The 15,580-nt window shown below is 32.5% G+C and overlaps 3 protein-coding genes across 3 annotated transcripts in view; all 3 read right to left on the bottom strand.

Moving 5' to 3' along the window:
- LOC124456435 overlaps positions 1–4,746 on the bottom strand; it is a 63,291-nt gene extending 58,545 nt beyond the window's left edge. Inside the window, exons 1-4 of the mRNA XM_047006881.1 lie at positions 4,630–4,746; positions 3,824–3,946; positions 2,464–2,522; positions 1,683–1,805 (exon numbers count right to left, since the gene is read on the bottom strand). The gene's annotated coding sequence lies outside the window, so the exon portion shown is untranslated. The remainder of the gene's footprint in view (positions 1–1,682; positions 1,806–2,463; positions 2,523–3,823; positions 3,947–4,629) is intronic.
- A 3,007-nt stretch (positions 4,747–7,753) lies between these two features.
- On the bottom strand, positions 7,754–12,041 carry LOC124456496 (arabinose 5-phosphate isomerase KpsF-like). The gene is made up of 6 exons (XM_047006921.1): positions 11,909–12,041; positions 10,828–10,871; positions 9,974–10,177; positions 9,020–9,247; positions 8,844–8,947; positions 7,754–8,010 (listed from the first exon to the last, which is right to left on the bottom strand). The coding sequence occupies exons 1-6, from the start codon at positions 11,914–11,916 to the stop codon at positions 7,879–7,881; spliced, it is 720 nt and encodes a 239-aa protein (XP_046862877.1). The 5' UTR covers positions 11,917–12,041; the 3' UTR covers positions 7,754–7,878.
- A 488-nt stretch (positions 12,042–12,529) lies between these two features.
- Positions 12,530–15,510, bottom strand: LOC124456497 (60S ribosomal protein L10-like). The gene is made up of 5 exons (XM_047006922.1): positions 15,487–15,510; positions 15,213–15,244; positions 14,814–15,119; positions 13,852–14,014; positions 12,530–12,750 (listed from the first exon to the last, which is right to left on the bottom strand). The coding sequence occupies exons 2-5, from the start codon at positions 15,233–15,235 to the stop codon at positions 12,589–12,591; spliced, it is 654 nt and encodes a 217-aa protein (XP_046862878.1). The 5' UTR covers positions 15,236–15,244; positions 15,487–15,510; the 3' UTR covers positions 12,530–12,588.
- Positions 15,511–15,580: the final 70 nt, after the last annotated feature.

The raw sequence follows: 15,580 nt of genomic DNA, 5'->3' as shown, positions 1-15,580 counted from the left end.
TTTCTAATTCTAAAACGACTTATATACCTAAACTATTGAATGATGACATGTATGTGTCGATTTGCGATTTAAAGTAAATGTACTTTTTGGTGAATCATAACTAATTAAATATACTTTAAAAAAAGCCTTACCTTGGTTAAGATGACAATGATTTACTTATGGTAAGCATGTTGTTCTTGTTTGGAATTGTAACTTCGTTTGATTTATCTACAATTACAGAATTTACAAGTTTCCATTGGTCACATTTATACGTCGTAATCAAGCATTAAAATTCTTTTTTTTTTTTGAAAGCATGAAGCCTTGAACAGTTGAGCTTTTAGACAGATTTAACGTTTTAACAAGTTAAGTGCTATATATTCTTCCTTTGAATTGATACGTGGAAAATTATTTTTGCCACGGAATTTAAGCCATCTTAAGAATAGATTATGTAAAGCAAAGATATGGGTTTATGATTTTTATTGTTTATGTTCATAAAATTGAATATAATTTGGATCAAATTGTTAATAGAAATGAGAAGTATAAATTTTACTAAATTTTACGGTTTTCAAGATAATTGGGACTATATGGTAAAAACTTCAGCTTCATACTTAAAAATTGGTCTTATACAGATGAGGTGGTATAAAAATTCACAATATCAGATTGTGGAACTTTTGCTTGCTTAAGTTGAAGTAGAAAAAATATGCGTTTGTTTGCTCTAATGTTAGGAAAAGTAAATCTTACAGTTGGATAAGGTGACATTTCATTATATTCTGACAAATCAAATGAAGGGAAGGTGATAGAGAATTGTTGTTGTAGTCTTGTAGAAATTATAAAGATTTGTTGGCATCAAGTTCATTGTTTGGTTGTATCTTTTAGGTATATTTAACTACAAGTTGTTTCTGGTAATCTGAATTGACTCGTAAGGTAGCAAAAGTTAAGTTTATCAAAATCACAAGTCAACACGATTCCACACCCAGAATACAAAAATGCTCATTTCTGTAATTGAATTGAACAATTAGTTTATCATTAGTTAATCGGTCTAATTTTAACCAAAAGAGCCTCAAACGGAGCAGAATTAAATTAGAATTTCTGCTGTACACCACCATGTGGTCCAAAAGCTCTGTTTTTACAAATCAGAAATCAAAGATTTTCAGTTTTTTTTATTTAATGCTATGAATTTTCATGTATCACCTTAGCGTTAACAGCTCGATGAAAGATAATTGCAACGTTACAAAACGACTAAATATTTAAAATATTCAATGATGGCATGCATGAGTCCATTTGCAATTTCAAACTAAATTTTCTTCCTGATTCATAAATGTCATTTCATATCATAACAAGTATAATGAAATAACACATATTTTATAAATATACCGTCCGGACCCAAAGATAAATATAATTGCATGCTAACTAGCAATTTAAATTCCTTAACAAGCAAGCACATTATGATAAACATGCCTTCCTTTAGACTACACTGATTTTTTGGTAAGCAAATTGTTTGTATTTGTAACTTTGTTTAATTGCTGTACAACTACAGGATCACAAGTTGCTACGGGGATCTATGATGTAATATGAGTAGTACTAGGTTGAGACTAATATTCATTTAAAGTGTATTAATTATATTTGACAAACAACTTTTATGTAAGATCTCATTTATACATCGTTAACACACACGATAATTCTTTGTCTTTTGTCTTACAAACCTTTTACTGGTCGACGATTGAGGCTTTGAACATTCGATCTTTCAGATTTCTTAGCGTTCTGATAAGTTAAGCGTCAAATGGCTTCGTCCGTTGAGTTGATACGTGGCAAATTATTTTGTGCAACTGAATTTAAAACATTGAAAGATAATTGTTATGTAAAAGCAAAGATACGGCCTTATGATCTTTATTGTTTTTCTTTATAAGTTTGAATTTAATTTGGACCGAATTCATCAATAGAAATAGCATTTTTAAGGTACTTTGTGAGCGATTGGTAAAAAACTACAGCTCGACATGTCAGTTTTATTTTTATACTAGTGGTATTCTTGCTTCTTGAATAACACACTATCATTTCACAATTATACGTCATGAACGTCTAAATTGTGCTTATTGAAATCTGTAGTATAAATGGTTTATTGATAAACATTTAAAAAAGCTACATTTTCCCAAATAATAACGTTGCTAAAAGGCGAAAACCACTTTATATAAACATAAATTAAATTACAATCAAACGCATCATGATAAACACGCCTTATTTTAGATGAATGGCAGTAATTTTTTTGATAAGCAGTTAATATGTTTGTATTTGTAACTTGGTTTGATTGGTGTACAACTACAGGATCACAAGTGCTACGGGTATCTATGATGTATATTTTATAGTACTTGGGTGTGACCAATATTTATCAAAAGTTTATCAATTAAATATGACGAGAAATTTTTATTTAAGATCTCATTTACAGATCTTTAACACACACGATAATTCTTTATCTTAAGTCTTACAAACCTTTTACAAGTTGATGGCTCCAAACTTTGAACATTCGATCTTTCAAATCACTTAACGTTCTGAAAAGATAATCGTCAAATGGTTGCGTCCTTTGAGTTGATACGTGGCAAATTATTTTGTGCAACTGAATTTAAAGCATTAAAAGCTTATTGTTATGTAAAGCAAAGATACGGCCTTATGATTTTTATTGTTTTTATTAACATGTTTGAATTTTATTACCGTTTCCTTGGTATTTTGGGAGTTTGTTAAAAAAAACCTTAGCTCCACATTTAAGAGTTCATCTTATACATGAAAATTTACAATATCAGACTGTGGAACTTTTGTTTCATTTGCTTGTTTAAGTTGAATAAGACAAACCAGGCGTTCGTTGGCTTAAATGTTGGGAAAAGTAAATCTCACAGTTGGATAAAGTGACATTTTATTATATTCTGATAAATCAAATGAAGGGAAGTTGATAGAGAATTTTTGTTGTAGTCTTGTACAAATTCTAATGATTTGTTAGCATCAAGTTCAATGTTTGCTTGTATCTTTTAGGTATATTTAAGTACAAGCTGTTTCTGGTAATCTGAATTGATTCGTAAGGTGGCAAAAGTTAAGTTTATCAAAATCACAAGTCAAAACGATTCCACACTCAGAATACAAAAATGTTATTGCTGTAATTGAATTCAATAATTAGTTTATAATTAGTTAATCGTTCTAATTTTAACGAGAAGAGCTTCAAACGTGGCATAATTATATAATAATTTCTGCTGTACACCACAATTTGGTCCAAAAGGTCTGTTTTTTCAAATCAGAAATCAAAGATTTTCAGTTTTTTTTATTTAATGCTATGAATTTTCATGTATCACCTTAGCGTTAACAGCTTGACGAAAGATAATTGCAACGTCACAAAACGACTAAATATTTAAAATATTCAATGATGGCATGCATGAGTCCATTTGCAATTTCAAACTAAATTTTCTTCCTGATTCATAAATGTCATTTCATATCATAACAAGTATAATGAAATAACACATATTTTATAAATATACCGTCCGGACCCAAAGATAAATATAATTGCATGCTAACTAGCAATTTAAATTCCTTAACAAGCAAGCACATTATGATAAACACGCCTTCCTTCAGATGACAGTGATTTTTTGGTAAGCAAATTGTTTGTATTTGTAACTTTGTTTAATTGCTGTACAACTACAGGATCACAAGTTGCTACGGGGATCTATGATGTAATATGGGTAGTACTAGGTCGAGACTAATATTCATTTAAAGTGTATTAATTATATTTGACAAACAACTTTTATGTAAGATCTCATTTATACATCGTTAACACACACGATAATTCTTTGTCTTTTGTCTTACAAACCTTTTACTGGTCGACGATTGAGGCTTTGAACATTCGATCTTTCAGATTTCTTAACATTCTGATAAGTTAAGCGTCAAATGGCTTCGTCCGTTGAGTTGATACGTGGCAAATTATTTTGTGCAACTGAATTTAAAACATTAAAAGTTAATTGTTATGTAAATGCAAAGATACGGTCTTATGATTTTTATTGTTTTTCTTTATAAGTTTGAATTTAAGTTGGATCGAATTCATCAATAGAAATGAGAAGTGTAAATTATATTGCATTGTATCATTTTTAAGGTACTTTGAGAGCGATTAGTAAAAATCTACAGCTTGATATGTCAGTTTTATTTTTATACTAGTGGTACTCTTACCCCTTGAATAACACAATATCATTGCACAATTATACGTCATGAACGTCTAAATTGTGCTTATTGAAATCTGTAGTATAAATGGTTTATTGATAACATTTAAAAAAGCTACATTTCCTAAATAATAACGTTGGTAAAAGGCGAAAACCACTTTTTATAAACATGAATTAAATTACAATTAAACACATCATGATAAACACGCCTTATTTTAGATGAATGGCAGTGATTTTTTTGGTAAGCAGTTTATATGTTTGTATTTGTAACTTGGTTTGATTGGTGTACAATTACAGGATTGCAAAGTACTACGGGTATCTATGATGTATATTTTATAGTACTTGGGTGTGACCAATATTTATCAAAAGTTTATCAATTAAAGATGACGAGCAATTTTTCTTTAAGATTTCATTTACAGATCGTTAACACACACGATAAGTCTTTATCTTTAGTCTTACAAACCTTTTATTAGTTGATGGCTCCAAACTTTGAACATTCGATCTTTCAAATCACTTAACGTTTTGAAAAGTTAAGCGTCAAATGGTTGCGTTCCTTTGAGTTAATACGTGGCAAATTATTTTGTGCAACTTAATTTAAAACATTAAAAGTTTATTGTTATGTAAAGCAAAGATACGGCTTTATGATTTTTATTGTTTTTATTAACATGTTTGAATTTTTGTTTCCTAGGTATTTTGGGAGTTTGTTAAAAAAAACCTTAGCTCCATAATTAAGAGTTGGTCTTGTACATGAAAATTTACAATATCAGATTGTGGAACTTTTTCTTTCATTTGCTTGTTTAAGTTGAATAAGAAAAACTAGGTGTTTGTTCGCATAAATGTTGGGAAAAGTAAATCTCACGCCTTGATAAGATAACATTACATTATATTCTGATAAATTAAATGAAGGAAAGCTGATATAGAATTCTTATTGTAGAAACTATAAAGATTTGTTAAGATCATGTCCGATGTTTGGTTGTATCACTTAGGTATATTTGAATTGAAGCTGTTTCTTGTATTCAGAATTGATCCGTTAGATGGCAAAAGTTAAGTCGATTAAAAGCACAATTCAAAACGACTTAACACCTAGAATATAAAAATGTCCACTGCTGTAATTGAATTGTTTAATTAGTTTATAACTAAATGATTGGCGTAATTTAAACCCAAAAAGCCTCAAACGTGGTCGAACTAAATTAGTCAAGAACTGTACACTGAATAGATTTTCTTATATATAGACATATACACCACCGCCATGTGGTCCAAAAGCTCTGTTTTTATAAACAATGTTATACTCAGATATCTCAAGATTACAAGTATCATGTAAGCTATGTTTCTGCGATGAACACTACATCGGGTTTCTTGCTTGGCAGCGAAATTGCAAATTATTTTGAGCTTTTCCTTTTTAAATCCCATTTTTTAAAGCCATCAAAGCCACATATTGTTAAGAATTATAAAAAGAAAGCATTTAAAAGCAAATTGTTCATAATGACTAATATTTTGGAAGGTAAAACCAAATTTCCTGAAATTTTGCTTAACTAGCATATGCCATATTTTAGCCCTATGTGTTCCATATGCTTTTAGCTGTGTGATTTTCGTGCGCAAGCTATTTCTAAAGTGCTTCTTGGTGACAAAATTCTTATCCTAAAGTTGTCTCTTATTTGCAGCAAGTTTACTGTCAGATAAATAATTGGAAGTCTAACTACCTGTTTCTCCCGAAAGTTTTTGCAAATCTTGGGCGCTGATAGATTTAGCGACTTTTCCTAATAGCTCAATTTTTTTATACTGATAATTCATGACTCTATATTTCAAGTGTTCTATTTCTTCATAAGTTATTGCTAAAAAAGGCAGAAAAAATAAAAACTTTCTTCAATTTAACTATAAAAACCTGAACGTCAAAAATTCTTAACTAAAATTTGCCTTCCATTCTTCATCCTTGAAGTCGTGTCGGTCCATTAGAGCCCATTCTTCTTCTCCAACTCTAAATATGAGTCAAAGGATTAGCTTAAAAATCTTGACAGTAGATGGATGCAGGACTCTACCATTATTTGCTTCACCACAAGTGTTTTACCCAAAGTTTTTTATTCATTGAGAAGGTTGATTGAGATGTAGAAGAAACCAAGGAATCTTTGGAACACTTTAAAGACAGTTGGGAGTCATATCTTGAACTACGGGGATTAACCAATGGAACCAGTGAACCAAAGTTTCCAGTGACATATAACATACTTGAACGTGATGCTTTTTATAAATCTGTGAGTTATGCAGGTTGGGGTGGGTCCAGTGGTCATGATGCACCAATGATTGCTTACGATGCTTTGATGATGGCTAAAGATTCCCGGTTTCAATTGTGTTCTTGTTCTATGTTTCATGGTGGAGATAGTGACAGTACAGGAATATTGGCTGCAGCATGGTGGGGTAGTATGTATGGTATGAAAGGGATACCCCGTGGAAATTATAAGAACTTGGAATATGGTCATAGGCTTATGAAGCTAGGTAAAAAATTACTATATGTATCAAAGAAAATGAGAAAATAACAAAATAATTTTTATCCAACATAATTTATGCACTGAACTGATAATAGACTGCATATAGCTTCTATAGGTATCAAAAGTGAAGCCTAATGTGAAGTGAAGCCCAATACAGGAATATTGGCTGCAGCATGGTGGGGTAGTATGTATGGTATGAAAGGGATACCCCGTGGAAATTATAAGAACTTGGAATATGGTCATAGGCTTATGAAGCTAGGTAAAAAATTACTATATGTATCAAAGAAAATGAGAAAATAACAAAATAATTTTTATCAAACATAATTTATGCACTGAACTGATAATAGACTGCATATAGCTTCTATAGGTATCAAAAGTGAAGCCTAATGTGAAGTGAAGCCCAATATATGCAAAATTCACTTCCGGTTACCCACTAGAGATACAAATTACTATAAAAATGTATGGCGGATAATGTTTACAAACAGTCGGTGACTTGGAGAGCCAGCTTCAAATAATGGAAAGCAAGAAGAACTTGTTACAAAGCAACATCCTTGACAGTTAACACCAAGATGAAGAGCAACAAATTTGGTAAGAAATGATTGATGTAGAGGCCAGGGCATTTCATAGACATAAATTTCCTCAATATTTTCATAAGTTCCAGTTGGTTCCAACCATGTGCAACATCTCTAAATTTCTCAATTTTAATTTCTATTGTGTACACAAATGAAAAACCAACAAACAGAATATTGCTATCACCAGACTGTGCACATTTAAATGCAAGTGGACAATTTCAAGTGCTTGCAAGACTCAAAAAATGTCCTAAAGATGCAGTGAAATTTGCTATAAAAAGGTTTCATTTCATTCTTTAACTAAACAATTTACATATGTAATCAAGTGGGGAAGAACCAGTGCTGTATAAGTGTGGTGGGGGACACTTGGCTTGAGAGAGGAGCCCCCCTTCTACCTTTGAAATGGGTAATTTTAAAAGGGCACTATTGACAAAAACGTCAAATTCTGATAAATTTAGTTCTACAGCAATGGGAAGAACACAAAAGGGGAAAGTTCAAGGCAACATCAGACATGGACATTGAATGTCAATGATAAAACTGCAACATAAACAAAATATAATTCTGAAAGATGGAAAGAAACTACAGGATATATATATATATATACGTTATAAACAGCATTCACAACACTGCTACATGCATTACTACATAATTTACAGTCAATGTTCATTCTTTTTGGATTTGTTCACGCATTAACTTCTTTCCAAGAGAGCCACCTGGATGATTATGCAAAAAGTCTGCTTTTGTGAAATTTCTTCGCTCCATCAGCTCGCATTCAATAGCATTAACAATCATTTCCTATGAAAAATTATCAGTTTGCATATACCTTTTAAGTATACAAAACTTGCAAGTCTGGATAAATTAGAAATTATAGAGTAAAATATTGAAAAAAAACTACTCAAAAAAATAAATTTTACAGAGACATATTTCAGTTGTAGGGAGATGGTTTATTTGAGATGGGGAGAAAAATATATAAGAAAGAAGATAACGTGTGTCAGTGTAGGTAGTGATGAATGAACAACAGAGAACAAGAACAGTCTTTACACTGACTAAAATATATAAGAAATAAGATAACGTATGTCAGTGAACGTAGTGATGAATGAACAACAGAGAATGAGAGCAGTCTTTACACTAACTAAAATATATAAGAAATAAGATAACGTGTGTCATTGTAGGTAGTGATGAATGAACAACAGCGAATGAGAACAGTCTTTACACTATCTAAAATATATAAGAAATAAGATAACGTGTGTCATTGTAGGTAGTGATGAATGAACAACAGCGAATGAGAACAGTCTTTACACTATCTAAAATATATAAGAAATAAGATAACGTGTGTCATTGTAGGTAGTGATGAATGAACAACAGAGAACAAGAACAGTCTTTACACTGACTAAAATATATAGGAAATAAGATAATGTATGTCAGTGTAGGTAGTGATGAATGAACAACAGAGAATGAGAACAGTCTTCACACTAACTAAAATACATATGAAATAATGGATGAGTGTCAGAGTAAAAAGCAATGACTAAATAATTGATGACAATGATAAACAATTCCCCTGCTGTGCCTCAACACTCCTTGTTGGTGCCCTCTGTGAAACCTCAAGTTCAATAACTAACATTCCTCACCTGTACCACAATACTCCTAGTTGGTGCACCCCCAGTGGAATCTTGAATTGGTCCAGCTACTTCATAATTAATCAATGCATCCGACCATGCTCGGAGACCACAATCTAAAAACAAAAAAAATGTAGACATTATTGTACTTACAACTATATTTTATGGGTTAATGAAAAAATACCCACCATATTTTCCAACAATAGACAAAACAGGAATTCCACGATCTTTCATGAGCTCTGCTGCAGCAACACATTCCTTTGTGTTACCACTGTGTGATAGAAACACAACAATGTCACCATTACAAACTCTCCCCAGGTCTCCATGGGTCCATTCCGCAGCATGGACATAATGGGAAGGAGTTCCTGTTGAGGCCAATGAGGCGGACAATCGCTCAGCAACAATGCCTGATTTCCTTTAATCGAAAGATATTTAAATTTCAACATCAGATTATTCTTGAGAGTGAAAAAGACAGTATAAGTGTAATACATAACAACTCAAGCTTTAACATCAGATCATTTATGGTGAAGATACTAGACTGAAAAGAACTGCCATAACATCTCATCACTTCTGATGGTCAAAGACAATAAACAGAAGTATATACGAACTCAAGTTTCAACATCAGATCACTCCTGATGAAGACATTAGACTGGAGTATATAAAGACTCAAGTTTCAACATCAGATCACTCCTGATGAAGAAACTTAACTGGAGTATATAAAGACTCAAGTTTCAACATCAGATCACTCCTGATGAAGAAACTTAACTGGAGTATATAAAGACTCAAGTTTCAACATCAGATCACTCCTGATGAAGAAACTTAACTGGAGTATATAAAGACTCAAGTTTCAACATCAGATCACTCCTGATGAAGAAACTTAACTGGAGTATATATGGACTAAAGTTTCCACATCAGATCACTCCTGATGAAGACATTAGTCTAGAGTATAAACGTAACAACTCAAGTTTTAACATCAGATCACTCCTGATGAAGAAACTATAATAAAAGAACTCGAGTTTCAATATCAGATCAATTCTGATGAAAACACTAGACAGGAGAAAAAGAATGCAAATTTCAGCATCTAATCAGTTTCAACTTTAGATCATTCACACTATGGTTGAAAAAAACAAATTTTACAATACCTATGCCAGACGTCAACACAACACCAGAACAATTTTGAATTAAGGTAACAAAGTTAGCAGTATTCTTTGTATGAAGAGCATTTGCTACTTTTTTAGCAACATCTGCATCAGCAAGCAAACTAGCTTGAAATGCAGAAATAGATGGCTTCTCTGTTTCCAATAGTTTTTCTTTCATTTGGGTTAAGTCATAACATTTCCCTTGTGCTAAAAATGAATGTCAAGTCAATGCTACAAAAAAATATGACCCTACCCAAGATCAATAACTGGGTAGGTTTGTATATTCATTGTTTTCTATGGATTATAACCATTTATGAAATAACAACACAATGTGTGGTTTGATTAAACTGCATAGCTGAGTTTGTGTTACATAGCTAGCGCAAATGTAGGAAATCAATCTGAGCTTGGTCAATTAATAAAAAGAATTTCTAAATTAATCATAGTACTTGATTGATCTGCTCTTGAGTTCTCTGAAACATCTCCTTAATTGCCAATGAAGTGCCAGACGGGAAATGGATTCTCAATATAAATATTAGAGCCCAACAAATTATTTTGAACATAGTCATAAATTTCATAAAACCAAATTGTTTATGTCTATGTTCAAAATTATTTGTTGGGCTCTAATATTTATATTGAGAATCTCCTTAGTTTCTCACTTGTTTTGCATGTGCAAACACAGTTAATATCTTTTTTTCTTACAAAACATGTATTTATGAACAATACCCCTCCCTAATTATCAATCTCCCAACAGCCTTGCATTCTACAAAATCCTATTTTTCATACGTAGTGTTTGTATAATTTTCAAGCAGTAAAAATACCTTTTACACATCATTTACATGCTGACTTAATATGTGTACCTTTGGCTGCGTTCCTATTTTCCATCTCTTGTTTTGATCCAACACTAAAAGGGTAAGATTATTGATAGATTCAATTATAATTTTCAATAGTTTCCATATCCTCAGTGTTTGCTGGAATTTAAAATCTAAAAATTGTTAATCGATGCAAGTACGTTGCTACGGTTACCAAAAGCCGCCGGAGTGCCGGAGAATGCATGACAATGCCGTAGAATGCCCGGGTCGTCTGTGAACGCTAAGAGGGCCAAGATGCATGAAGATTAAATAAATATATTTACTATAGTTTTCGAAGTTTTTCACTGTTATAAAGGTTTTTTTAATTTTAACGATGAAAAATTATATTAACAATTGTCGGCCATTTATGTAACGTCATACATTCTATAATTTCAAAATATTGTGGCTAATCACTCTCCAGACGGAATTATTAATAGTATTCAAGTACTTCCACACGTAGCTTGCCACGTACGTAGCGAACGGCTGTGTCAAATAATTTTGAGAAGCAGTAATACATCTTCAGTCGATATCTTAAATAGATTAGTTCTATCTATCTTGCGACAATACTGGGCATTTTGTTTCTTGAACACTCTAGGATTCTTGGGCTAAACACTACCCGGGTGAAGGAATTGAGGTTGTGTTCAAATAATTCCGAAATTAGTGATACATCGCGCGCTGGACATTTTTCAGTAAGCATAAGAAAGCTTTATCGATTGAGTAACAAATAAAATAATTGCACAAAGAGATCGAAAGTTCGACTAAACCTACATGACGCTAAATACCTAGTCTAGCCAAGCAGAACGAGATGAGTTCCTACCCATATGTTATCAAAACATTGAAAATAGCGGGATTTAAATGCCCGACATAACTATTTTAACGAACATTGCAAAGTGAGATTGCTGCCTTTTAGGCTTTTACAACTTCTCAATCAATGCAAAACTTTTTGGTCGTGTCTACGCGTGTAAATGTTGTCCAAATAACGAAGTGTTGTCTTTATTATATAAATTGTACAGGACATGAACATAACCGTTTTAAAACGTCTATGATTTCATTTCTAGTTAACATAAACGACTATTATTGATTTACTAACCTGTCCATAGCTCTCAACAAAACAGTGACGAAGATAAACTTGAATATTTACGCCAACACAAAAACGACAGACTATGCATTACACAACGACTGATGTCATACTTGAACCATTTAAATCAGTAATTTTAAACGCTTCTCACAATGGCAATATAATTAGCAATGCAAAACAACGACACGTCAGGTCAAACTCCAACTTCTCGTTTATTCATAACAAAACACACATAGTCAGTTTCGTATCTCACCACAGAAATTGATAAAAATAATCATAATTTTTGAACTACCTAAATTATCCTACATTATCCCACCAACGCCTATCTAAGTCAAGTTAGACGCCCCTTGGAATGAGCTTGACCGAAATACATTTGCAAAAGAAACAGCTTCGATTTTTCTCTTATGTTTAGTTACAATCTTGTGTTGGTAAGGTGTTGCTTTTAGGTTGAACCGCGGTCGGATATCAACGATGCATAATATTTAAAAAAATTCACGTTAATTTAAATACAGAGACCAGAAGTTAGTTAGGCACCAGGCAGACCCCTTCACAGATACGTAAAACTAGTTTTTTTACGAATATAGAATGAAATGTCAGAAATTGAAGCAAAGAAATGAAATAAACAATACAGAATTGGCCATGTGTAATTGATTTTTATTGTCACACAATATTATAAATTGTAACAAATTGCCTCAATTTGCAGCAGCAACACGTTTCTTCCAAGCAATCAAAGGACCATGATTAGGAATGTATTGGGCATGAACACCAGATGGTATGATTGACCCGTCAGAACGACCTTTCTCATATTCTGCCTTGTCAAACTTGGTGAAACCCCATTTTTTAGACACAAAAATCTATAACAAATAAAAACTGATTATAAACATTCAACAATTTTACTTGCAACAAAATTATCGTGTAACTCATGATTGTAAGTTATAGAAAACAAGAGACGTCAGATGTATGGAAAATTTCTTTAAACTTCTTCAGGGTTCATATGATGCGGAAGTAAATAAATTCAAAAACATTTCACGGTCATACTGAGGGATAAGATCTTTGTTGCAGGCATGGACAGATTTTTATATTTTTTACAAGGGTGGTACTACAACCTTTAGAGTGATAAGCTGGTGAAGGAAGTCATGTAAGACAAACTAGGGGTCTGGATTTTGGGGGCAGTCTAGAATTCTAGCCACCAAGAGAAGTGGAACCAGGGCATTTTCTCAGCGATGCAGTGGGTATGCACCCCCAAAATTCTCTAGCAACTACTCAAGAAAAATTCTAAAATGGTATTATGTACTGTGGACGCTTAATATAACAGTATTAGAGGCTATGAAATTGTACAATAAGACTAAGTTAGGTAGAATTTCTCATTTCAAAGGCAATTACGTAATTTATACAACCACCATTGGAATTGAATTCATGTTTTCATGTTTTCATTGAAAAATTAAAATTGACATTCCTTGCAACTTTAGCCAGGACACAGATGCAACCTACTTGGAAAATCTGCACCCTTCTTGTCAAAAGAGCATTGATCCATCATTGAGTGTAACAAGTTGAAACAATTCCCAGAAAAAATCATTTCAACTGATTTAGGGGGATAAAATCTGACATTATCAAAATTAAAATAAAAAACTTAAATTCATGAATCAAGAACACATGTATGACACTGATGGCAAAGGCACCATAAGAGTTAGGTTACTTCAAAGTTTCAACATCAAAAATAAAATTTCATCTCAACTTTGAAATAGGAAACTTGTGTACTAAGTTTAGCATTATTGTAATTTATTGAAGAGAGTACATCAAGTTTTGTACAAGCCCCGTTTCGATTTCTTGTTTCACACATACCCATTATAAAACCATATGACCATTTTAAGTATTTTTGTATTAGTTTATTTAAACAAAAAAGAATAATTATATAACCTTGTCTTTTAACAGAGCAATCAATTGATTAAACAAACCTTTTGTCGTCCAGGAAACTTCATCTTAGCACGTCGAAAAGCCTCTATACAAGCTGCCTTGTGCTGAGGCTTGGATCGAATTGACAAAATTGTTTGACCGATGTTCACTCGTGCAACAGTTCCAAGAGGTTTACCAAATGCACCTCGCATTCCAGTCTGGAGCCTTAAGTAAGAAAAAAATACCAAATGAAATTGTTAGTAAGATTCACTGGCAAAAAAAAGAAGATGGAGTCTAAATTAGGTACAAATACATTTTTGGCAAGACATTGTATCATTCAATTGTAAAACAGGTTAGTTTGCACTTCATAACTTATATCTAGACCAACTATGTATAAAAATGCACATAAAAACCAGTAAGTTTTGAAAGTTACAGGCAAAGTATTGTTGGAGTATAAATATTTAAGGTTGGGACAAACAATGGGTTTTAATTATTGCACCAACATTTCTTGATATGGGTAAGAAAAAACATGCAACATTGCACAAAAAATAAAACAGACAAAGCAATTTTTTTTGAAGATCTAAGTTGAGCAGTTAACCAATTTTCTATTCTAGAGAAGAATTACATGATCCAACGGTTATATTTGTTAACTACCCTAGAACCTCATTTTCAATAAGAAAATCACCTACTGAAATAGTCAAGATGTCTTTTTTTGTATGATAAGATCTCTAACATACATGAATTCCCACATATTAATACCACACAGTCTTATGAATAAGGTCATACAATAGCATAAGTTGAAAGCGAATGAATGACCCATAGAAATGGTCACATGACCTCTTACAGTTACAACACATACCAAAATATCTCTGCAAGAGGAACAGCTTTAAAAAATTGTTACCATACCCCTCTTATGTCATCAAATACCAAGCTCATTTGTTAGTAACAAGCTTAAAGCTTTCCCTGAAAGTACATCAATCTCTTTCTGTAAAAACCATCAACGTATGCTTTGCTAATGAATTACCTATCAGCCCCAGCACATGACAACATTTTGTTGATACGAAGCACATGGAATGGATGCAGACGAATTCGAATATGGAAGGAATCCTTGCCAACATTTTTCACCATGTACTTGTTGGCACAGATACGAGCTGCCTCTAATGCCTCTCCAGACAACTGTTCATACTCATCAGAGACCATGTGAACACAGAGGGGAAAATCATCAACTCCAGCTTTCTTACGACCCAAATCATAAATCCTGATTTTTGGATCGGGAACACCACGGCAGAACCGGGATTTTGGGTAAGGCTTGTTTTTACAATAACGGTAACTAAAAGTAGATATACACTGATAATATAACCACAGAACAAGTCTCCCAAAACTAAGATTACAATTGACAAAACAAAGGTTTCTTCAAGCATACCATCTAGCAGGTCGGCGACCCATGCTGCTGTCCTAAAACAAATGAAAATTTATCGTCAACTCATTGTAAAGAGTATAAATATTGCGTTGTCAGGTTTACGAATTTTAACCAATATATAAATTATCTGTTTTCTCGAAAAACAATGCAATATTGATATGAAAAAGTAGGAAAGGATCATATTTTTCGCTGGGATATTAAAGAAAACTATAAAATGTTAGGATTTCTCAGATTGGAGAGATTTCAAAACCACATAAACACATTTACGTTCTCTTACCTTCGTTGACAAAATGCAAGAGGAAATGTCATTAGTTACCAGTCTATTTAGCTCAAATAAAACCACGCGTGTGCTCCACGAAAAATGTTAAAAT

Source organism: Xenia sp. Carnegie-2017, unplaced genomic scaffold (genome assembly GCF_021976095.1).
Source record: "Xenia sp. Carnegie-2017 unplaced genomic scaffold, XeniaSp_v1 HiC_scaffold_5, whole genome shotgun sequence".
NCBI lineage: Eukaryota > Metazoa > Cnidaria > Anthozoa > Malacalcyonacea > Xeniidae > Xenia > Xenia sp. Carnegie-2017.
Note: the sequence above shows the minus strand (reverse complement) of the source record. Positions and strands in the feature narration are given on the sequence as shown.

What these genes read in the sequence shown, in the direction of transcription:
- LOC124456497 (XM_047006922.1), bottom strand. Translation starts at nt 15,235, where the DNA reads ATGGGTCGCCGACCTGCTAGATG. An exon ending in GGTCGCCGACCTGCTAGATG is followed by an intron (nt 15,120 to 15,212) that starts GTATGCTTGAAG and finishes ATCTACTTTTAG; the next exon opens with TTACCGTTATTGTAAAAACA. An exon ending in TCATGTGCTGGGGCTGATAG is followed by an intron (nt 14,015 to 14,813) that starts GTAATTCATTAG and finishes TTCTTACTTAAG; the next exon opens with GCTCCAGACTGGAATGCGAG.
- LOC124456496 (XM_047006921.1), bottom strand. An exon ending in GTCTATTGTTGGAAAATATG is followed by an intron (nt 8,948 to 9,019) that starts GTGGGTATTTTT and finishes TTTTGTTTTTAG; the next exon opens with ATTGTGGTCTCCGAGCATGG. An exon ending in CTAGGAGTATTGTGGTACAG is followed by an intron (nt 8,011 to 8,843) that starts GTGAGGAATGTT and finishes AATTTTTCATAG; the next exon opens with GAAATGATTGTTAATGCTAT.